This window comes from Aotus nancymaae, unplaced genomic scaffold (genome assembly GCF_030222135.1).
Source record: "Aotus nancymaae isolate 86718 unplaced genomic scaffold, 86718_ANA_hifiasm-v0.15.2.pri h1tg000015l_0, whole genome shotgun sequence".
Lineage (NCBI taxonomy): Eukaryota > Metazoa > Chordata > Mammalia > Primates > Aotidae > Aotus > Aotus nancymaae.
This window is the reverse complement of record NW_026988426.1, coordinates 17,642,432-17,656,504: the sequence shown is the minus strand read 5'-3', so window position 1 is coordinate 17,656,504 and position 14,073 is coordinate 17,642,432. Positions and strand designations below refer to the sequence as shown.

The window sequence follows — 14,073 nt, the reverse complement described above, 5'->3', positions numbered from 1 at the left end:
GCTGCAACCTTGGCCTCTATCCACTAGGTACTAGTAGCAACCTCCTCTCAGTGTGACAACCAGAACTATTTCCAGGCGTTGTCAAATGTTTCCAGGGTGGGAGTGGGGCAGGGCAGAATCACCCCTGTTTGAGAGCCACTAATGGTGTAACATAAACAAGAAAAAAAAAACCTTTGTTCTTTGAAGCTACCATTATTCTAAAGTTCTTTTTTTTTTTTTTAATCACTGCAATGGATATGTTTTACAATAACAAAAATAATACATAAACATTTAGCAAAAGGGGACTGCTTTATATTAGAAGTGTTTTTACTCTTCCATTCTTTTTCTCTGTTTCTAAAATTTTTCTGCAATGAAATGTGGTTTTCTTTAGAAAGAAGAAAAACTAGAAAAATAATTTATTAAAAAAAATCTATATTTGCATAATTGCCTATCTATATACAGGATTTGCTGGGGCTACACAGAAATTCCAAGAATGATAGAACACTCATATATCATAGCTTTCTATTGTACTTTAGTTTACAAAGGGTTTTCCCAGCTTACCTTTGTTGTTATTGTGTTACATAGTGAGGCAGGTAACAGAGATAGAAAAGGAAACTGAAGGTAAGAGAAGTTAAGGGACGTGCTCAAGGTCCCCTGGTTAATGTGCGGCAGAGTCTACATTCTGGACTTTTCCTCCTAGGCCATGTTGTCTTTGTATCTCTATAAAAAGCCAGTTTCAGAAAGTCAACTGGGACAGACTCTGATTCTCGGGAAATTTAAGCAGGTATTTAATATCCTTGGACAAGGTTACTAAACCTTGTAGACTCTTGGTCAGGGCATGGTACTCAATAAAATTTAAACAACCATTTCATGTAGCACAGCCGGTAGAATTTCATATTCTCCCCCCTCCCCACTTCTTTCTCCTTCTCTTTTTCCATCTCAAATGAGTCACCTTGGCTAGACTGCCAATCCTCATAGAACTTACGTTCCTTGATAGGATATACCAATAAAAATGAGAAATTCTATAATGGTTCGAGACGTGAGTCAGTCGCCTATCTCCACAAAGAGCTAAGCACTGCCTCCTCGAGGAAATGTAGCTCATCAAATGGACAGGGATGCATGTAATGACAGCGAACGAATGTGAGAATACGTAGGGAGTCTTTTCTTTCTTTCTTTTTTGAAAACAGCGCCCCTATATTGTACCTGTCTTGTGAATTTCTAAGCCTCGGCACAGTGTCTTGCTCACTTGACCCTTCAACACACACTGAACTTTCAAATTGGCAGCTGGAATGAAACCTCAGCACACATCAGCCCATGCCTATTCATTTCTCTTCCCTTGAAATGTGTGATGGGGCTGTCTCTGGAGTGAAGCTATTTTGAGAGGACAATCACTAGAACAATCACAGACTAGGCAGGAGATGGACAGTGTGGTGTAGCCACAAAGGAAGAAAAGACATTGTCATTGAGGATTTGAGTCTTGAATGTCAGAACGGCAGGGAAGCTGGGTAGAGTATGTTTCTGCCTGCTGTCCACTATCACTCAGTTACAGAGAGTTACCAACTTGACTTGCCATGACCATTGGCTTTTCCATGATTCTGGTTTCCTGGAACATGCAAGGGAAGGGGGCTCGCCGAGCTTTGGAGTAATGTGGGGAAGGAGTAGTTTTCTTAGCAAAGCTCCTGGCATCCAACTAGCTGAGAGGAAAGTTATGATCAGCTATGCCCAGAGCCATGCTCATACTTACCTCAATAATGCCGATAAGCAGATTTCACTATTGTAAATTCTTCATTTTGCTACAAGAGAATCAGTGGAGCCTGAAGGTCAAGGACACCACCTAACAACTTCTCAGAGCAGCACCCTGCAGCCTGGCCAGAAGCTATGGAAATGTCCCAGGGACTCCTTTCAGTTGAACTCCTCTCCTTGTCTTGATGAGAACGAATCTCTTTGAAGAATAGATATAATTTCCATTCCTGAGTTCTGCTTGGTCAGGGACTATGTTAACTCATTTCCAGATAATCAGTGCCTAGCCCTGTAAATATTTTTTCTGGATGGATGGATGGAGGACTCATTGATTACCACATTACATATTGGTCCCTATAGCACTGGCTGTGTATGATCATAAAAACCTACACAGCTCTCCCTGCTCAAAAAAGAAATAGTCCTTTTAGTCCTTATATTGACGATTTTAGGCTGTAAAGATGGGATTGAAAATCAGTTTCACCTTGAGAGCCAATACCAGTCGATTGGTAGGGGCTGCCTTGAGAGTTACATGGGAGGTATGTGTGCACTGGGCTCAGTAAGGAAAAGTGCCGCCATAGATTAGCAATGTCTGCAATGGGCTAAAGGTAAGGAAATGGTGACCCGACTACCTTGCATTTGCCAATGTTTTTTTTTTAAGCTGTAAGATCTTCCAATTGAATTTTCTAGATGAATTGCCTTTCCAACACATTTCAAAGTCAGCTTTGACTGGATATATGCATGTTTTGAGTTTTTCCCTAATGTACCTTATGTTCTTCCTGGATTTGAGGGCAAACGAGGCAGGAAAAACCCACTTGTTTTTTTCACAGGATATACAATTCTTATTGGAAAAGAAAACCAAACTAGGTAGGTGTTAATTTACTCCAGGTGGTATGTATAATAATAGAACTTCTACCAGGACAAACTAAAGGAAGAATGAGAAGAAAAATAATGAAATCCATAATGTAATCCAATCTCTTCATTTCCAACGCTGTGGATAATCTCACTTTCATGGTGCCAAGGACTTCCCAAGGAACTCAATACAGGGGAGCCACAGAGAAACACCTGCTGAATTTTGGTTTATGTTACATCATTCTTTTCATATGTGGTGAGATGTCTCCTAGTGATATTTTAATGAATTAATCCAATCACCAGAACATCTGAACAGAAAGTACCCAGTGATTACCCTCTGGGTCTAGTAAAGCTTTTTTCCTCAGGTCGGGATATTAGCGTTTATTTTTTGGAGAAAAGGTTCATATGACATTATGAATAACTGTAAGGTAGTTTTTGTGATTTTACAGTGCCGTGGTTTTGGTGTATTCACTATATTGGATAAACTATCACAGCTATCTCATTTCACGGCATTGCCATCACCACCCCCAAAATCCCCGTGGCAGTCAGTCCTAACTCCCAGTTCCTGGCAACCACTAACCTCCTTTCTGTCTCTATGGATTTGCCTGTTCTGGACAATTCATATATATGGAATCATGCAATATGTGGCCTTTGTTATCTGACTTCTTTCACTTTGCATAGTGTTTTTAGAGTTCATCCATGTTGTAGCATGTAACAATACTCCATTCCTTTCTACATCCGAATAACATTCCATTGCACGGCTATATCATATTTTGCTTACCCATTCACCAGCTGGACATTTCAGTTGTTTCCCCTGTTTGGCTATTGTGAACAAGGCTACGATGAACATTGACGTATGCGTTTTTATAAGAAAATGATGTCTTCAGTTTTCTCTGGGTATGTACCCAGAAGTGGAACTCCTCCTTCATATGGTAATTCTATGTTTAACTTTATGAAAAACTGTCTCTTTTCCACAACAGCTGCACCGTTTCACATTCCCACCAGCAATGTACAAAGGTTCTCATTTCTCCACATTCTCGCCAACATTTTTATCGTCTATCTTTTAATTATAGGCATTGTGGTGGGTGTGAAGTGGCATATATATATATTTTAAAATGCTTGGTTACATCAAATGTGGTCATACCTGGGCATGAGATGGTGGAAGTCCTCTTCTTATGTAAACACCAAAGAGAGCGTCCTTCCCGAGGGAGATGTTAAACTTTAAGAACTGGGGCTGACTGATGTGAATTTGTGACCTCCAAAACACCCCTGGTGGGACTTCTTGTGTCACCCGCCGACCCACTTCTGCTTCACCACTGTCTATGCTGCTGTTTTTCAATGACCAGGGCACTGGAAAAAAAGGAATAAACACCAGTAAGTGAGGTGTATACATTAGCTGGTTGTATATTTCTGTTTAATTACATGCCAAAATTTTTTTAAATGTTAAGATTAAACTCCTGGCAAGTTTCTTTTTAAGTCACAGCTAAAACATTTAGGTTTCAAATAACAAAGCTATAAATCTGCACTCCAGGGCATCTGAAATCTTGGCACAATGCTTTCTAAAATTATGTGATTACTCTTTACTGATCAAATATAATCAGATCTGGAGTCTGATAAGTACATGTAAAGCTTCCAACCATCCCCAATGTGACTGGGATATAAAAATTATCAGCAGGGGAGGGGAGGGTGATGTTCATTTGGCATCAAATTTAATTCTTGTAGCCTTTCATTATTCTTTCCAGACACAAATATACTCTGACATTTTCAACAAAAATCAGCCCAGAATAAATAAAACAACTCAGTAGAAAATGAAGACTTGAAAATCAAGCAGACCTAATATCGAGTTAGATCTTTCTTTGAGTTAGAGGGAGAAGTCTAAGAACCACAGCGAACAACATCTCTCTTTCATTGATATTAATGCATCTCTGTTGCATGATTTAAAATTGCTTATGTTGAAAATATTGGTTGCCCACAATCATCATCCTTCAGAACTTTAATAATAGAAATTCCAAAAATATCTATTTTTAGAGTGGAGTTCTTAAAAATAATGAACCAGTCAGCACCTCCTAGACTTCCAAGTGTGGTTTTCCTCGCAACCACAGAATTAAGGAAGAACTGAGAGTGACTACCGGTTGCCCAAGAAAAACAAGTCAATCGATCTTTCAGAGCTTCATTTTCCTTATCTCTAAAATGGGGGGAAAAAATCTCATAGTATAAAGGTCATTTGTGATTCCTTCAAATTGATTTTGAGTTTGGTAAGAAATATAAAATATTCTTCTATACCCCTGAGAACTTCTGAACCAACTGAAATCAAACAGAAAGAGCTGAAGTCATTTTTGTTTTGAGGGGAGTCTTTTCATTTCTGGAATGCCTGATCACTTTGGTGACACTGTAGATCCAAAACCTTTTTCAGCCTGATGGGTCCAGAATGCTCCCCTCAACATTCTGTGAAGGATGAACTCTTCTGAAAATATTTATCTATTATCTGGCCACCAGGTATCACAAAGGTTTTGGATGATCAGGAGAAATGATAAAATTGCTAAAGATTGGCTAAGAGGTGAGTGAACCTGTCTGACTCTGTCTCTTGGTCCCAGTTTCTCTATCTGTAAAATGGAGAGATGACACTTTTGGTTCTCAGAAGGTCTTTCATGTCTAAATTAGAAAAGAAAAACCGCAGAGTAATTTGAAGATAGAAAATTTTTCCCTCTTATTTTCTTTAACATGTGAGGTGATTGATTTTTATGCAGCTCAATAAAAAGCCAGCAGGGGCTTAAAATGAAGCAAGAGAAACACTGGTTTGGATCTTAAAAATAGCCCTTTGACCTCTAGGATAATAAAAATAGGGAATGGGGTCCTAAAGGAAGTTTGAAAGCCTCCTTCACATCTCATCTTTATAAGGAAAATTAACAGCCAGAAGTCCTGAGTGGTTCAGATCTTTAGATGAGGACTAGATTTATTTATCAAATATTCTGAATTTTTGTTTTGTTTTGTTTGTTTTTTGAGACAGGGTCTCACTCTGTTGCCTGTGAAGTGGTGACATCTCAGCTCACTGCAGCCTTGACCTCCTGGGCTCAAGTGATCCTCCTGCCTCAGCCTCCCAAGTAGCTGGTACTACAGGCATGTACCACCATGCCTGTCTGCTTAATGTTTTTTTTTTGTTGTTGTTGTTAGAGACAAGGTCTCACTATGTTGCCCAGGTGCTGGTCTCAGACTCTTGGGCTCAAGTGATCTTCCTGCTTTGGCCTCCCAAAATGTTGGGATGACCTGTGTGAGCCACCATACCCAGCATGAACTTTTAAATGTTGGCTAACTTTCTAATGGATACTGATTACTTACCTGCAGTGGGAGGAATACGGCAACATGTTTAAGAGCAGAGACCCTGGGCTGAAATTACCGGGGCTCAAATCCTAACTTTGATACTGGCTAAGTGTATTAACTTGCCGTGCTTCAGTCTTCTCATATGTATAGATGGGACACTATTTCACAGGACTGTTACAAGGTTTTAATGAGTTTAGTCTGTGTAAAGCTCTTAGAATAATTTCTGGCACAAAAATAAGTATTATTACCTGTAGGTCCCTAAGTCTAAAATGAGTGTTGTTTATTTGGGGGTTTTGCTGAAATAGTGGCATGTCCAGGGGGAAACACTTGTTATCACAAGTAGATCAGGAGCTCTCACAACTGTAAACTGGAAACTAAATTTTACTCTAAAATGCTGCATTTGACACCCCTTCCTTGGGGAGGGGATATAATAAAAAGGACCCGATAAGGAAGAGACACAGTAAGAAAGCCACCTGGGGAAGAAGAGCGTGTGGGCCTCTGATAGGTACCAAAAGAAATCCCAGCAATCACAGCGTGGCAACAAGTTAAAGGCATTATAAATAAAAAAGAAAACATTAAAAACATGATTCATCTTTAACTTAATAAGCTGGGCTTTCCTTTATGTGTGTTGGGCTTTCCGGGGTTGCTGGGTTAATGACAGGATATGAAAAAGAGGCAGGAAATCAGCACCCACGAGTGCTCTAATCTACTGTGGAAACCAAAATGGATTGTGATGTCAAGCCAGATGCAGATGCTGGACATGTGCAAGGGAGCTTGCCTCTAGAGAGCAGCTGCTCTGGAGAAATTCAGACAAGGAGCCCTAAAGCTTTGTTTCTTACAGCAGGAGGGTCCTCTTCCTTTACTAGACCCTGGCTTCAGGACACTGAGTAAATGAGCTGCCACTACCAGCCAGTACAGCCTAGCTCCTCAGTAGTCACAGCGCCCCCTAGGGTTTTAGATCCTCTTTTCTCTATCCCATTCACTAAATAAGGGAGTGCACTTGGGGGATGAATTACAGAAGTCAGACACAAGTGGGTTCGAATCCTGGCTCTGCTTCTTTCATGCTGGGTGACCTTTAGCAATTTGCTTCACCTCTCTGGATTTCCAGTTCTTTTTTTTTTTTTTTTGTAAAATGGGAACAATAGTTCTAACTGCCTTGGAGGGTGTAGCAAGTGGAAGTACACAAAAGTGAGATTAGCACAGTGCCTAGCGTGAAATAATAGCAAAATAATTGATTAGTTCTTACGTGAAATGAATAAAAGTATGAAAAAAAAAGGGGGAAGCATCAGACTTTCTTTGTAGAGTAAGAAATTCTCTAAAAGACAGAAGACAGTATGTGCACATGTAATATACATGAATGTCTATGTGTCTATTTGTATATATCTAGCTCTCTAACAAGAGTCTAATTCTTCTGGAGTAGACTAATTCTTCTGGCATAGACTGGAAGTCAGGGCCTGGTTCAGGTCATGTGCACCTTCACACTAAAGCTCTACTTTCCTTTACAACACCACCTCCACCCCTGTCCTCAGCCAGACAAATTGTTTTCTCTGTGTTTCTATTGCAATTACACTTTGGTGCAACCCACAGCAGCTGTTGTTAGGTATTGTACTTGATTTTGCATGCCTTCTAAGTCTCTGTCCTTGGACACTGTGCTCCCTGAGCTCAGGCAGAGATGCAGATTCATCTCTGGGTTCTCTAAGCTCTGTACCTGGCAATTGTAAGTGATCTATAAATGCTTATTGAACTGGATCAAACTCTACAAACCCATCTGGTGGGGTATTGTAATCAAACCCCTGTGATGACAGGGTAAAGTGAGAGCCTTAACAAAGATTTACTTTGAAAATCTACATGTGTAAGGAAAATGGATGTGCTGTGGTCAAGAATAGGCCTAGGCAGACATCCAGTCCAGCATGACTCAGCAAGTTTGGAGCATAGGCATACAACTCTGCTTATTATGTAACCACGCCATGTGAGGCGCATTGGGTAACCACTCATGTGAGCTCATGCTTGGCTGGGAGCCACTATTGTCTGTAAAAGGTATAACTACCTTGTTGATGCTGTACATACAGCTTGCACCCAGGCTTTCTCATGTCCAGGCTCACTTGCACCCAGGCTCACTTGTACCCAGAGAGAGAGAATAAAGCCATGTTGAAACCGTCTACAATTCACTGAGTGCTTTTTCAGCTACCCACCACTATCCCACGGACTCCCCTCAGACCTCAGTTAGAACCTGACAACATGTAAACTGAACTTTTATTTACTAAATAAAATAACCTTTTGGGAGCTCTATATGAAATTTACTATTTAAGGAACTTTCCTTGTGGATCCTTTTGAAGAGTCATGAGTAAATGCGTAATTTATCTTTCGTGTTAAATCTTACAAAAAACAAATAAACCAGGAGAGGTGCGATATAGTGAAAAACTCCTTAGATTAAGAATGAAAAGTCAAGAGTCCTAGTCATGACTTAATGACTTCGAAATGTTTGTGGAAGGAACAGGTGTAAATGAATGATTCTGTTCAACTTCCATCCTTGTTACAAAGCAGCTAGCTAGTTTTAGGAAGGTATATTTTTCAAAGTCTCAATGTTCTTATCATATAAAAATGGCTTGGACCCAAAGATATCTTAAATAGCATTTCTTATTAGCCTATTGTGGTCTGTAGAGTGGGTCAGGAGGATCATTGCTGGGTATATGCCATGAAGAACGCAGAGAGAGAGAGAGAGAGAGAGAGAGACAGAGAGACAGACAGGGAGAGACAGAGTGTGTGTGTGTGTGTGTGTGTGTGTGTGTGTTGGGTGAGGCGACAGGGGTGGGGGGTTGTCAGGAGGGAGGAGGAATTATTAGAAAGCGTTTAGGCTTTGTTGATTAACAAGTGACTTCACTTTCACAAACTCAATTCATTTAAAAGAAGATATCCATACTGTTAAGCTAGTGCTTGCTTTCATATTACATTCTTCAGGTGTGGAACCGAATTACACTTTTGCAAAGAGGGGTTTTCACTTTTTACTCATCTATATGTACATATATATATTTTCACACACAGTCTTTCTTTCTCTCTCGATTTATAGTCATGGTCACTTAACAACAGGGATGCGTTCTGAGAAATGCATTCTTAGGCAATTTCATAGTTGTGTGAGTATACTCACGCAAACCTAGATGGTGTAGCTTACCACATACCTAGGCTATACGGTATAACCTATTGCTATAGCATGTTACTATAATAAATACTGTAGGTAACTGTAACTCAATGGCACTTGTGTATCTAAACGTATCTAAATATAGAAAAGACACAGTAAAAAATAGAGTAGAAGAGATAAAATAAAGAATGGTGCACCTGTATAGAATATGTACCATGAATGGAATTTGCAGGACTGGAAGTTGCTTTGGTTGAGTCAGTGTGTGAGTGGTGAGTGAATATGAAGGTCTAGGACATCACTGTACACTACTTCTGACTTTGTAAATACTATAGACTTAGGCTACACTAAGTTCATAAAAAAAGTAATTACACTATAACATTATGACCACTAAGATGTCGCTAGGCTATAGGAATGTTTCAGCTCCATTATAATCTTATGAGACCACTGCTGAATTTGTGGTCAGTCATTGACTGAAACACTGTTTTGCCATGCATGACTGCAATTTACAGACCTTATTCAAATTTGTCAGTTGTTACAGAAATATTCATTATAGCAAAAGAAAAAAGTTTCAAAAGGTACTTTAAAAAAAAATCTTAAAAATGAGTGTGTATAACTTTTGTAATTTTAAAAGCAATGAAAAAAGATAAAAATGTACAAATACCACCTCCAAAGAGATAAAAAGAAAAGGTGTTTTTTTTGTAAATTGCTACAACCGGCATGGGAAACCATCTCAGTCTCTGTTCCTGGAGGTCAAATCCCTGGGCTGATGTCCAGGAGTATAGATCTCTGTTGTTCTCTAGGTCAAAGAGAACAGCATCAAAGCCAGGCTGAGTCCCATGAAGGAGGAGTTGAAGCTGGGCTTCCCTGAGCCATGCCAGCTGTTCCAGGGCTACCAATCTGGCCAGTCCCTCACAAGGCACCACTGAGAGGCAGACAGCAAGGAAACAAAGTAATTAAGGTTTCTGTCTTTACCTCAAAGTGTCTAATGCCTAGCTAGACATTTTAGGGTCTAGCTGAATATCCTATTGAGGAGTTCTGTGCAACATTGCCCACTGAAGTCAGTCAATCTGGGTTTGAATCCCAGCTCTGAAAGCTACCAGTTGTATGCCTTTGGGCTAATCACCAGCCATCTCTGAGCCTGTCTACTCATATGTTGGGGTACTTCTGCATGTTGTATCTAACTTGTAGGTGCTTCTACGTCTTCCTACCCTGTCTGTCGTGGTGCTACCTAAAATCAGCTGTAACTACTTTTTTCAGATGTTGGGGGGGTAAATTTGTGATGACCTAATAAAACATATAGGTTGCCTACTGTAGGCACATTTAATGAAAGAGTGCCAATGGGTGGAGTGGGCCTTAATAAAAGAGGCATTTTCCAGAGCAGCTGAAATCAATATACAGTGAGTGGCCAGTACGTCTGCAGACTGGGAGGGGCAGATGACAGGTCATATGTATTAAGATATGATGATCAGAGGAAACTGCATCACGAGTTCATTCTCTGCAGATTGCTGGTGTTGGTGTGTGGTCTAGCTGCTTCTCACATGGGCAACTCTGTGCAGTCTGCTTTAGTGAAAGCAGCCAGATTTTATTTTTTTTAACAATGATTAAGAAATGTCCTAAGCAATGTCAGGTGGAGCATTTATTCATACTTTCATGCAATAAATATTTATTAGGCATTGACTATAATAGTAGGTATTCTTTGGTCAACATCAGAGTTGGAGTGTGTGTTGTATTCGCATGATCTCTTATCTAGGCAGCCTGTAGGCCAGGGTCCTATGGATTCGCTTTGAATTAGGGGCATCAAGAAAAGAGGCATTAAACAGCGTCCTGTAATCATTCTGCGAAGGCCTCACCAGTATCCTTGGGTTCTAGGCAATGACTGGGCCTGGTATCCTGGCATGCAGGACCCAGTCCAACTCAGGTCTCCCAGAGCTGGGCTTCCATGCAAACCTTTCAGTCTATCCAAGAGCTGCACAATGAAAAGTGTGTATGATGATCATTTTGCCGTAAGAAGCACATGCTTAAGGTACGATGGTTCCGGCTAGTTCATTTTTAGCTTAGAGATGAGATTTCTGGGTTTTCAGAGGCAACATTCTAATGATAAATTTTACAGGATAGTCCAACTCTCTAACTCCACGGAACACTGCTCATGTAAATGTGAAACTATTGCCTGTTTCTGAAACAGGTACCTCAAATTTCAACCAGTTAAATAAGACTGATGTTGAGCAAGACGACAGCCTTCCATAGCCACATTAGGAGCTAATCATTTCAGAAAATGTTGCCATAATTCATTTACAGAAACAGCGAAACTATTCCCCAAACAAGTGATAAAGGGAATGGACTCAGAGTCATACCAGGGAAATGAAGCCTCATATTAATACCTCCTAACTTAACAGAACTCCGGAGGCACCTCAGCATAAATCTGCCTTGCAGATTATTCTGCCTCACATATTTTTATCTATTGCAAATAAAATGGAATTCAGAATATTGCTACAGTCATTACACCTCGTTTCCATTTATTTGGGAATCCGGACAACCATCTGAGGGTTCCGTTTAACCAACGGAGAAGTGAAAAGATTCTTCCAAGGATCTTAGATTCACTGCCCAAGAATACAGCTCATCTGAGACATCAGCAGCCCATCAGCCTTCACCCTGCTGCTGGCTAGCTGGCTATACTTCAGGAATGTAATTCCATCCTGAAAGTCACTGCTTCTGTGATGGTGTTCACAACATCACACAATAATGACTTTCAGAAAATGTTTCAGCTCCTGGAACTACATGTGGCTTTTACATCTTTTGAAATTTCAATTTGTTGCATTAGATAAAAAGCGTCAACTCTTTGCCATTAGGAATGATAACAAGTATTTATACCTATGAATCTTCAGGTGAACTTGCTCCTGCATTAATATTTAGTTTAGTTTACTATTATTGACAGTGGCTAAAATTTATTGAGCGGTTGCTAATCACCACGTAATCCCCTGATACTCTTAGGATTTTTCCTGTTTTTCAGATGAGAGAACTGAGGTTCATGGAAGATAAGTGACTTGCTTAGGGTCACACAGCTTTTTATTGGAAGATCTGTGATCAAAAGCCATGTCTGACAGACACTAAAACTCACGTGGCTAACCCCTATGCTGACTGAACCCCTGTTCAGGCCCACAGTCATCCCTTGATATCCACAGAGCATTGATTCCAGGAACCCTGTGGATACCAAAATCTGTAAATGCTCAAGCCCCTTATATAAAATGGTGTAGTATTTTCACACAACCTATGTACATCCTCCTCTGTAATTCAAATGATCTCTAGATTACTTATAATACCTAATACAAGGTAAATGCTGTGTAAGTAGTTGTTATACTATCATTTTTATTTGTATTTGTGGTATTGTTATTATTATTATTCCAAATATTTTCAATCTGAGGTTGGTTGAATCTGTGGCTGTGGAACCTGTGGGTATGAAGGGCCAACTGTATACCAGAGTTATACCACAGGTGCATATTTAGAGATCACAGACTAGATATCTGGGTGTACAAGTCAACTCTGAAAGAGAAGTGTGGCCAATAAGGATATGGGCAAATGCACGAACAGGGAAATTGGATCTCATTATGAACGCCCACGTTAAGCTACCATGATGCTGTGCACCACATAAACTATGCAATTTAGAATGGGGCTATGGGTGGCAATCAAAAGCCAAAGTCTACGAACATGAGTGCATGTAAGTAGTACCCACCTGCAACAATGTAGAACAGCATGGCCTCCTAAATGAGGGGAGTCATTGGGTTGGTACTTAGGATGTTGGTATATTTGCCAGTAGACGTGCAGTAATGGGGTGTTTGGCTCAAACATAATGACCCTTTGCCCTTCTGGGAACTTCACCGACTTTGGAAAAGCACATATAGGGAAGTGATCATTTTAAAACCCTGGGCTGTGTTCATTGAGAGGCTGATGAGAGCCAGAGGAAGAATTTACCAACCTCCCTGCTAATCTGGCTCCTAGTACCATGCATTAAGCCAACTAGTAAAAATCATTATGAAGTTTTTGCTGAAAGGGCAAGTGTAGAAAAACATGTTTCTAAACAGAATAACAGTCTTTGCCATTTTTTTCCAACTTGCATACCATCTGGAAATTCTAATTTTTTTTTCAAAGGGTAGGAAGGAAATGTGCTCCAGGCACAAATAAATGTTTACAGCTGAGTTATAAACTGAGAATGGTAGGACTTAAAACAGACAGGCTGGCAGTGATGGAACTCAAGCTGCAGTGAGACAAAAAATGCGGTGTGGAGGGGGCCAACTTGATGTACACATTGGCCTCTTGGAATAGGAAGACTGGCTTCCCACTGACCTCATCAAGCCAATGTTTGGGAAGAAATTTTCATCTGGGGTTTGGTTAACTCTTAGAAGGTAAAGGGAAAAGGTGAAGTGGTAGTATTGTCTATCTTGATATTCTGAAGGTAGTTTTCAACCTTTGTTTTATTTTTCATTTTTACATTTTTAAAAATAAAGATGAGGTCTCGCTTTGTTGCCCAGGCTGGTATCGACATCCTGGCCTTAAATGATTCTCTCACGTTAGGATCCCAAAGTGTTGGGATTACAGGCATGAGCCACTGCGCCTGGTTGGTCTTCACCTTTGGAAAATATAGCCTCTTGTAAGATGTGACAGGCCATGTAAACTTGTTAAATGGAATAGCTGAGAGATGTAATGACGACATCAGTGACAACAACTAAGATTCGTGGATCATTTATCACATGCCTGATGCCACATGCAATGCTTTACAAGGGTCATCTCATTTATGATGGACAGCAAGCTTATGAGGGACTTGCATTTCACCGCTGAGAGAGAATAAAGGACCTGCTTAAAGTCATATAGTTGCTAAGTGATGGAGATGGTGTTTGTATTCACCAGACCAGCTCCAAAAGCCTATATTATAGAGCATCTTCCAATGCGAAGTTACCAAGAATGTATTATAACTAGTGCTTGGTCAAGAAGGAAGAAGTGATGTATTGGGAGTTTGATCTTCCCCTTATGGTTTCCTATAACATGGATAGCTATGGGAA

The 14,073-nt window shown here is 40.2% G+C and overlaps 1 protein-coding gene across 12 annotated transcripts in view; it reads right to left on the bottom strand.

Moving 5' to 3' along the window:
* The window catches only part of TENM2 (teneurin transmembrane protein 2), a 1,274,635-nt gene that overhangs the window by 195,800 nt on the left and 1,064,762 nt on the right, over positions 1-14,073 (bottom strand). For all 12 annotated transcript variants that reach the window (XM_064376511.1, XM_012461093.3, XM_064376512.1 and 9 more), the window contains one exon: positions 3,713-3,918. In XM_064376511.1, the coding sequence (XP_064232581.1) occupies positions 3,713-3,918 (206 nt within the window). The remainder of the gene's footprint in view (positions 1-3,712; positions 3,919-14,073) is intronic.